General features: G+C 44.1%; 1 protein-coding gene across 2 annotated transcripts in view; it reads left to right on the top strand.

Annotated features, from left to right (window-relative positions):
* The first annotated feature begins 1,439 nt into the window (after nucleotides 1–1,439).
* SCG5 (secretogranin V) overlaps nucleotides 1,440–9,804 on the top strand; it is a 54,048-nt gene continuing 45,683 nt past the window's right edge. For both annotated transcript variants that reach the window (XM_079915106.1, XM_079915105.1), the window contains exons 1-2: nucleotides 1,440–1,487; nucleotides 2,988–3,220. In XM_079915106.1, coding sequence (XP_079771232.1) covers nucleotides 2,995–3,220 — 226 coding nt within the window. In that variant the 5' untranslated portion in view covers nucleotides 1,440–1,487; nucleotides 2,988–2,994. The remainder of the gene's footprint in view (nucleotides 1,488–2,987; nucleotides 3,221–9,804) is intronic.

The following is a 9,804-nucleotide window of genomic DNA, read 5'->3' as shown; positions in this document are numbered from 1 at the left end:
AAACAATTTAGTGTATTTCAGTCAAATTTCCATTCAGCATGAAGGCAGTAAATTGTAATAACGGCTTCTCCATTTTTCCAAGCACAAAATGAAGATAACAGTGAAACAACATTAATGTAAAATTCAGAATTGAATAAAACCTCAGTATGTGTGAATAATAAATATTAAACCCCAGCATGGTCTTTTGAGCCTAGAACCAATAGACAATATTTGTCCAGCTGATTTAGCATGCACTGAAACAAAAAGCTGGAAACCGAAGAGCATCCGTGGAAGAAAAGGTGCCAGGAAGGAGGCTGGCTTCAAACCAAACGGCCATGGATGAATTTTGCAGGCCCCCTCTTCATTGCATAAAATTGCTGTAGATGATAACGGATCTGGGGAACAGAGCTGGGGTATGTACAGAGTTCTGGATTCTAACCTCCTCAAGGTACTTATTCTTGGACCTCCAGGTACTTTACTCATCCCCAGTCTTTTTTTTTTTTTTTTAAGATTTTTTCTTTGATGTGGACCATTTTTAAAGTCTTTTGTTGAATTTGTTACAATATTGCTTCTGTTTTATGTTTTGGTTTTTTGGCCACAGAGACTTGTGGGATCTTAGCTCCCCAACCACGGATTGAACCCCGCACCCTCTGCATTGGAAGGGGGAGTCTTAACCGCTGGACCGCCAGGGAAGTCCCTCAAATCCCCAGTCTTGACGAAAGAAATTTAAGTACTTATATTCATTGTATGGTTTTCCATTTCAATTCTTGTGTTTGAACAAAATTCAAATGTTCAAAGTTGCCCTATAAATCTTTTACAGAAGGTATTCTGGATCTACCTGGATACATTTCCGCAATGTGCAGGGAGTATGGTTTCTCTTCCGGCAAAAGGAATCTTACTTGATAGTTGGTGTGGAAGTTTAGAAGTAGCTCTCAGAACTAATATTCCTAGCGGTTTTCACGTGGTTTTGGTTTATCACTTTAACAGAAATTTCTATCAGCTTGTATTAAATATCCCCATAGGTTTCCTGCCCAATGAAGAGGCTTCTGAAAGCACTCATGATTTACCTAATCAGTGCCATCATTAAAAGCTCTTAAGGCCTCTTCAACTTTTGTCTCTTCTATTGCCCCAGTGCTGCTTTTCTCTTCAAGCTAAAACACTTCTAAAAAGCTGGAAGGTGTGCTATTGAGAACGAAAGACAGAAATGGCGAGGCGATCTGGCACACTGTTTGGATAATTGCTTGAGGAAAGGTTAATTACTTACACAGGGGTCGATAGAGGAAGAGGGTCTCTGTGAGATGTGTATGTGGAATGCGTGGACGGAAGGCCCCAGCATCTGAGTTTGAGTTCTGGGGAGTCCTGGCCAGGCGACCTCCACCTGCTGGAGGAGGGACGGGGCGGGGCTAAGACGAGGAGGGAGGTGACGCACCAGAGACCCAGATCTCCCCGCTTCGCGCCCGACCCCCACCGAGGCCCAAACCGCAGCAGGCTCCTCCGGCTGCCGCTCGGTGAGTGCTGCGCTGAGGCCGGCTCGACCTCCTGACGCCCACCCAGACCAACGGGCTCTTCACGATCGGGAGTGGGGGAGGGCGTCAGGCTGAAATCCTTGAGCTGGAGGCTGGGGGCAGACAAAGGATGGGTGTGGGAACCGGAGGTTCGGCTCTAAATAAGAGGGAAAGAGTACCGAGGAAGGAGATCAAGTCAGAACGCTGTTGGCTGGGGGTGTAAATGAAACAAAGACATCCTGCATTCAGAGCGGAGGAGGGAAAGATGGAGATGGCCGGAGAGGCTGGTGTCTGCCTCTGGCCTTTTTCGTCAGATTTTGCGGGCTTTGCTGTCTCAGCTCTTTGTAGTACAGGGTTTTACATCTGAGTGGCTTTTTAAAAAGCCTTTCCTTTACAGAAGTAGATATTGGGGATAATGAATATTTCAGTTTCAGGGAAGAAATGCATGCCGCCACCACCTTCTCCCCCCGCCCCCCCCCCCCCCCCCCCCCCCCCCCCCCGCGCGCGCTCCCATAGAAGGATGGTCAAAAGAGGTTTTGCATGGTGCCTGCAGTCTCCACCCTAACGTTCAGCAGCTGCAGAGGGAATTTGCGTGAATATTTGTTCTCTTGTTCTGCAGGCTTCTGGTTGCGTGGAAGCCAACATTCAGGACAGGTTGACTCCCCAGACTAGGTTTCTCCAGTCTCCTTCACCTGTTCTGTTTTCTCTCTCATCACCCTTCGATTCCCCAAATTCGAACCTCTGGAACAGTAAGGCAATATTGCCAACATAATAATAGCAATCTGGGGGGCTGTGTGTCTGGCATTGTTTTCAGTCCTCTTACATGTGCCCTCACACTTAACCTCAGAGTAACCCTATAAGACGGATGCTTTTCTCATCCCTTTTTGCAGAGAAGGAAGTTGAGGCATTTGCCCAAGTTCGCCCTGCTAGCATGTGGTGCAGCAAGAATCCTTCCCAGATTAGAGGGCAGGCCTGAGCTGTGTGTATTGATGTTCCCTTGTACCACTCCTAAGCTTTCTATGCTTCTTTACCATTTGTGTCTTCCAACTCCTTCCCCTGAGCCTTTTCTTCACCAGGACTAGAAAAGTCAAGATGTCACTCTCCCTCTCCCTTTCTCAAAATTGAGGCAAAATTTTTTGTTGTTTGTTTTTGTTGGTTTAAGGGAGGGAGAGAGTGGTGGGGTAGGCATAATGCAGAGCTTCCAGGGAGCTGTAAGGACAATAAAAAATGAGTGAGAAGTGCCATTATAGTCTAGTCTTCCCAAGAATGTGAGGACAGAGGGAACTGGCTATCTCAGACAGACTGTTCTGTTTCTTTAATACCTTCTCACAGCTGATGTCCTGGCTAGGGTGGACACATAAGGCCTAAGCAAATCCTTAAGAATTTTTCATTGCAGTCCCTTCCTGGGAGGTCCTTGAATCACTCCCTGGAGTGATTACATGATTACATCATCACAATTGCCAGTTGTGGCCAATCGATATATGTTTGGTCTTTTTTCTGCAGGTTAAAAATGGTTGCCAGGATGGTTTCTACCATGCTGTCTGGCCTAGTGTTTTGGCTGACATTTGGATGGACTGCAACAGCTGCTTATAGCCCGAGAACCCCTGACCGGGTCTCAGAAACAGATATCCAGAGGCTGCTCCATGGTGTGATGGAGCAGCTGGGCATTGCCAGGCCACGGGTAGAGTATCCAGCTCACCAGGCCATGAACCTTGTGGGCCCACAGAGCATCGAAGGTATTTACTGTGTTCTGCCAGTTTGCAGTTTCCATTAGCAGTAAAATAATTAATGCATATTGAAGAAACTCTACTTCCTCCTTCTGTTTTCCCTTTCTTCTTATGCTACACAGTATATAGATACATACATACACATGAGAATATAAGTCCTGTGAGGGCAGGGACCTTATCTAATTCACAGCTGTAGCCCTAGCATCTAGCACAAAATCTGGTACATTAATATTTAGTAAGTGAATGAAGGAGCATCTAGCATTATCACTAAAAAAAGATTAGAACCCAGACCCCATGTCTTCTCCCAAACTGATCTTTGGGAAATTGTGTCCCCAGCTGGCTGCCTCTGAGCCACTGCCAGCCAGTATTTGTAAAAGATCTTCAAAATATAGGACCTAAAAGATCTGATTTGATTCTTAGGGATGATGTCAGATAAGCCCAAGGGAGCCAAAAGAGGTACTGATGTTAAGAGTTTATGTCAATAACTTTAAAAAAAGTTTTTTAATATAACAGATGTTAATTTAACTGTTTTAGGGTGATAAGACCATTTCCCACCTGAATTCCTCTAAGTTTCTGGCAATATGATTGTAATACTTTTATTAGAAAGTGATACTTTTTTTGTTTAGTGATTTACTTATAGAGAGAATTGGAATCTCGCTCTTATGAGGTGGTGATGAGCAGCTCTTAAGAGCAGGTGCCTTATTTCCATGCCTTGCTTTGTATCCCTCTGATTCTGAATGCTCTCTTTCTCCACCGAGGTGGAGCCCTAAAGCAGTAGCATGGTCAATTTAGTCTGAACACAAAAGAGCACTTCAAGTGTTTGCCCACAGGAGTGGGTCCTAAGGAAAAACATGAGTTCTTTCTCTGAGTTTTGTCAAAACACACACCCAGAAAATACTATTTCCTGTGCAATGATTTTGTATAATTTTGTCTGAGTCTATAATTTCCTAAAACAGCTATCTGCTTTGGGGGTCCTGGGAATGCCATGGATATTGTTGATATATGATTCTCATTTCTGTCTTGTTACCCATAGTTTTAAACCATTGAGTAAAACTAACTCTGTGGAGTTGTTGTCTATTTAGGCTGACATTTGATTTCAGGAATGGATTAACACAGATGATTTGAATCAGAAGCATGCAAATCTAGCACAGGGCTTGAGGCAGAACAAATCAGACAGAGCTTCGCACCACCCCTTCTGGGGTGAATCTAAATCCTTTCCAGCGTCTGCTACCAACTCTGGCTTCAAGTACACCTACCCATTTCAGACCAGCTCTTTCAAGACAGTAAATATCTGCCCTTTTGACCAGTAAAAGTGCTTGATTAGTCACCCAGCTGTTGTCATGGAGACGGCTTTCTAGGTTTCCATTAATACTGGAGGCCTGATCATCTGTGTGGAAAAGAAACAGCAACTCCCTGGGCATCAACAGCCTATGTGTATCCACAGCCTCCTTTCCTTTACTCAGTAGCCAGCTGTTCAGCACCAGCTCTGTGCCGGCCACCGTGCAGGAGACTGAGGCAGCTCTGCCCTAAAAGTTTCTCAGTCTTGTGGGGTGGGAGCTGGGAGAAGTTATTACAGTGTATCATGGCCAGTGTTTTGATAGATGGACAGGCAAGCTGCTGCCATGGAAGTAAAGAACACAGTAATTTATTCTGCTTGGGAGGGGATGGGGGTGTCTGTAAGGAAATGCTGTTTTGAAGAAGCAACATTTGACCTGGGTTTTGTAGTTTGAATAGGAATTCATCAGGTAATGTCAAGTGAAAAGGCACTGGAGGTGTGAAAGAGCATGGATTAGAACAATTCAGAATTAAAAACTGCTTTCATTATTACCCTTGGGGTAATGTGACGTCATAACCATGCTGGGTCTCCTCAGTGTCTGTGGAAGGGATGAATATCGGCTTGTGTTTTGGTTTTCTATTACCACACATTTAGCAGCTTAACACAACACCCATTGATCAGCTCACAGTTTCCTTTGGTCAGGAGTCAGGCTTGGGTTAGCTGGGCCCCCTGCTCAGTCTCATCAGGCTGAAATCACAGTGTTGACAGGAGATGCAGTCTTGGCTGGAGCTTGGGGTTCTCTTCCAAACTCATCTAGGTTGTTGGCAGAATTCAGTTTTTTGCTGTTGTGGGATCAAAGTCCCCTTTCTCTTGCTGGCTGTCAGCAGGGTCCCTTTCAGCTCTCAGAGGCCACTCTCAGGTTGGTTGTAAGCCACTGACCCTCTCACAACATGGCAGCTTACTTCCTCAAATCTGGAGGGAGAATATCCCTTTAGTCTGCTAATCATAATACAATATAATTATAGGAGTGACTATCTCATTACTTTTGTCATTTATCAAGGGAGTGATAGCCCACAGGTCCTACCCACACTCAAAGGAGGATTATGCAGGGCATGTACACCGGTAGGTGGGAATCTTGGGGGTCATCTTAGAATTCTGCCAGCTGGGTGCAAGCTAACAGGGAAACAAAATAAGCCTGGGATTTTTCCCTGTCCTGGAGTTTGGCATTTAATTTATTGGGTGGTCTAATATTTTCTCATGTGAGTGTAGGATTGTTTCAACTCATCCGTTTATTTGCATTGTCTCTGCTGACATTCATTCATGCTAATTCCCAGGGGTCTGACAGATACATGGGGTATCTTCCATATCCCTTCAACATTTATTTTAGTATTTTGTTATGAAGGACCAAGTTAGAAAGTTTTTGTTTCTAATTTTTATAGAAAGAATACGATATATATATATATATATATATACACACACACACACACACACACACATACATACATATATTCTGGTGTGAATTTTAATGCACATTTAACATAAACTGTTCCCAAGGATATCTGGATTTAACCGGCAGCTCCATCATTTATCAGTAATGTGACCTTGAGTGAATTACTTCTTGAAGCTTCCATTTAGCTTGGGGGTAGGATTTAAATTTATTCACCTGCAAGCAGGTAATATTCCAGTTCAGAGAAACAAAAGTAAAGTTTTAGCATACTCCAACTATTCTACCATGAAATCATTTCTAAATGAATCATCATTGTCATTTTAGGTGACAATTACTGGACTCTTCAATTCTTTGCATGCAGCGCTGTTCATTGTCTAATAAGTGGCACATGGAAGACAATTTCCTCTTATTGTGTCTACTCTGATTAATTAGTTGTATAATCCTTAGATTAATCTCACTATTGAAGATGTATATAAGCTCTCAAACATAGCATAATAAACTCTCCTTTTAAAATAGGATGTAGTATCAGTGTAAATTACTATTAGGTCACTGGGGTCATATATCCCACTAAAAAAAAATTTCCTCCTTTGATCCCATATCCCTTCGAGTTACTCTACCATTTTTCTTCCACAGCAACCTTTCCACACATGCTAATGTACTTCCTCACCTCCTGTCCTCTCCTAGTCCATTGTAGCCCACTGTTCTCACCACTCATTTGTCAAGTCAACAAGCATTTTTTGAATGCTAGGCACTGTTTTAGGTACTGAAGAAATGAACATGAACCTGAAAGATTGGCAGGACAGGGGAGATAGAGTCATTACATAAAGTAATAAGTAAAATATGTAATAAGCCAAATGGTCATAAGTGCTATAAAAATATAAAGCAGAAGAGGGGGATGGAGGAAACAAAATAGGGGCAGGGGACTCCTCACTGGGAAGACAGGCAAAAATAAGAGTTGAGAGAGTCAGCTGTGTGATCCATGTCCTTCTAGGTGGAGAGGGCTGCAAATGCGAAAGCCATAAGGTTAGAGCAAGGAGGCTAGTATGGCTGTAGCCCAGGACTCAGGAGCGCAGGAAGAGATGAGACTGGGGTAAGGGCAGGAAGGGGAGGTGGGAGGTGGTGTGTGGGGACAGATCATGTCATAGGGTCTTACAGTCCTACAGCGGCTTTGGCTTTTCCTTTGAGCATGTATCTGAAGCCGCTGGAGACTTTGGACAGTGATGTGATCAGCCTTCCTTTGAAAAGGACCACTCCAACTGCTGTCTTGAAAATACTCTGTAGGGAGGGAGGACTGCAATGGGGGAGATGAGTTAGGAGACTAAGGTAATAATCCAGGTGAGGGGTGTACTAGCATGGCAGCTAGAGAAGTGGCGAGGCATGGTCGGAGGATGGATATATTTGAAGTTGGAGCCAATAGGATTTGCCAGTGGGTTAGAGGTAGGAACTGAAAAACAGAGAGGAGCCAGGGGTGACGCCAGGATATTGGCATGATATCCTGGAAAGGAACTTTGTTTTTTTTGTTTCTTATTTTTGGCTGCGTTGGGTCTTCATTGCTGTGCGCGGGCTTGAAGCAAGCGGGGGCTACTCTTCATTGCGGTGCGCGGGCTTCTCATTGCGGTGGCTTCTCTTGTTGTGGAGCACGGGCTCTAGGCGCGTGGGCTTCATTAGTTGTGGCACACGGGCTCAGTAGTTGTGGCTTGCGGGCTTTAGAGAACAGGCTCAGTAGTTGTGGCGCACGGGCTTAGTTGCTTCGCGGCATGTGGGATCTTCCTGGACCAGGGATTGAAACCGTGTTCCCTGCATTGGCAGGCGGATTCTTAACCACTGCACCACCAGGGAAGCCCTGCACAGGTTAATGTTGAGATGCCTTTTAGGCTGTGCTTGTGAAGGCCAACAACTTCCTTGCCCGTTTCACCTGCACTCTGCCTTCATCCCTCCCAACCTCCCTGCAGCCCCACACCCACACCAGTGTCTTCCCTCCTCCAGGCTCTCACCTGTTCTTTCCACTCTGCGTATACCTGTCCTCCTCTGCAGGGCTCGGCTTCAAAGTCATCCGCTCAGAGAGGCCTACCCAGCTTCTCTGAGTGGCCCCCCCTTCTCTGCCACAGAGCCCTTTTGTTTTTTTAAAACTTTATAGCATTTTAAAAATTTATAATGAATGTTTGTTTCCTTGCTTATTTATTGTCCGTCTCCCCACTGGAACGGCAGTTCCATGAGGCAATAGCTATTTTATTTACTGCTTTATACCCAGACGCATAGTAGGCACTTGGTAAATATTTGAAGAATGAATGTATATTTGAATAAATATTTAAAAAATAAGTATATCTGGCAGCAATAAGTACATAAATTCTATTTGACTTCTGGATCTTTTGAGACTCTATTCCTTTCAGTTCAAGGAAAATATTCCATTTCTGTTCTGTGTTTCAAAAAATCTACCAAGAGGTTTTTGCCAGGAACTCAGTGATAATGTGCTTGGCAAAAGGTCTATTTACTTTGACTATGACTGATCACCAGGGTGCAAGGTTTGAACCTTCTGTACAGGGGCCTATTGAGAAATGGGAAAGGCTTTTTGCAGTTATGGAATGAAACCAGCAGGGGGCCAACTAGACTTGAGGCAATAGAGGATTCCTGAAACCTGGTACGCAGCCTCCTGGTTGTTAAGTCACTCGTTGTTAAGCCAGACTTCTGGTTGACCTGCTCTAAGTGGTCCCTGGGGAGGAAACATTTGCCCAAAACATCCTAAGAGGTTGGAGGTTATTTTTCACTTCTCCGTAGGTATGTTAAACATGACTTGGTAAGGAGCATCTTTCAAATGTGTAAATTCTATTTTTTTCTTTTTTTGAAACTTCATAAATAAATGTATTCCTTTAATTACAATTGTAAAGATTTTTGATGATGTTATAAACATTGTGAGGATTAATCATACTTTGCCCCCAAATTAACTGATTTTACATAGCTTTGCATATAGTGTAGAGAAAATAACCATGGAGTTTAAAAATTTGTATGAGAAACATCTTTTAGCATGAGAATTGCTAACCATTAAGTAATTAATGGAGAGTTGTGATTTGTGCTCATCTTCTGTGTGGGGAAAAAGAGAGACTATAGGGCTTTCCTGGTGGCGCAGTGGTTGAGTCCGCCTGCCAATGCAGGGGACACGGGTTTGTGCCCTGGTCCGGGAGGATCCTGCATGCCGCGGAGCGGCTGGGCCCGTGAGCCGTGGCCTCAGAGCCTGTGCTCCGCAACGGGAGAGGCCACAACAGTGAGAGGCCCGTGTACCGCAAAAAAAAAAAAAGAGAGAGACTATATTATTAAAGGATGGTCATCAAATGTGTAAATTCTTAACCCAAAGCAAAACAAAAATATAAAATAAAGACAAACAGGCACCAACTTGTTTTATAGAGAAGAAAACACGCTTTGATGGTAAGGAAAAGCGGGGTTGAGTCTTTTTTTTTTTTAATACATCTTTATTGGAGTATAATTGCTTTACAATGGTGTGTTAGTTTCTGCTTTATAACAAAGTGAATCAGCTATACATATACATATATCCCCATGTCTCCTCCCTCTTGCGTCTCCCTCCCACCCTCCCTACCCCACCCCTCTAGGTGGTCACGGGTTGAATCTTAACCATACTATTTATTAGCTGTGTGTGATCTCAGCGACTGTTCTGAAACCTGGTTTTCTCATAGTGGGGCTTCAGTCCGCTCTCACAGTGGGTTCCGTTAGTAACTGAATGTAGGCCTGCCTCCTCTCACTCTGTGGATATCAGGAACACGCTTCCAGTCTTTAATGGCTTTCCCTGATATTATTTTGGATGACTCCCCCAGTGAGCAGTACAGTTCAGCTGCGTTTCAGTGCACCTTGTATCTCAGC

The sequence above is a fragment of the Stenella coeruleoalba genome (genome assembly GCF_951394435.1).
Source record: "Stenella coeruleoalba genome assembly, chromosome: 2".
NCBI lineage: Eukaryota > Metazoa > Chordata > Mammalia > Artiodactyla > Delphinidae > Stenella > Stenella coeruleoalba.
Note: the sequence above shows the minus strand (reverse complement) of the source record. Positions and strands in the feature narration are given on the sequence as shown.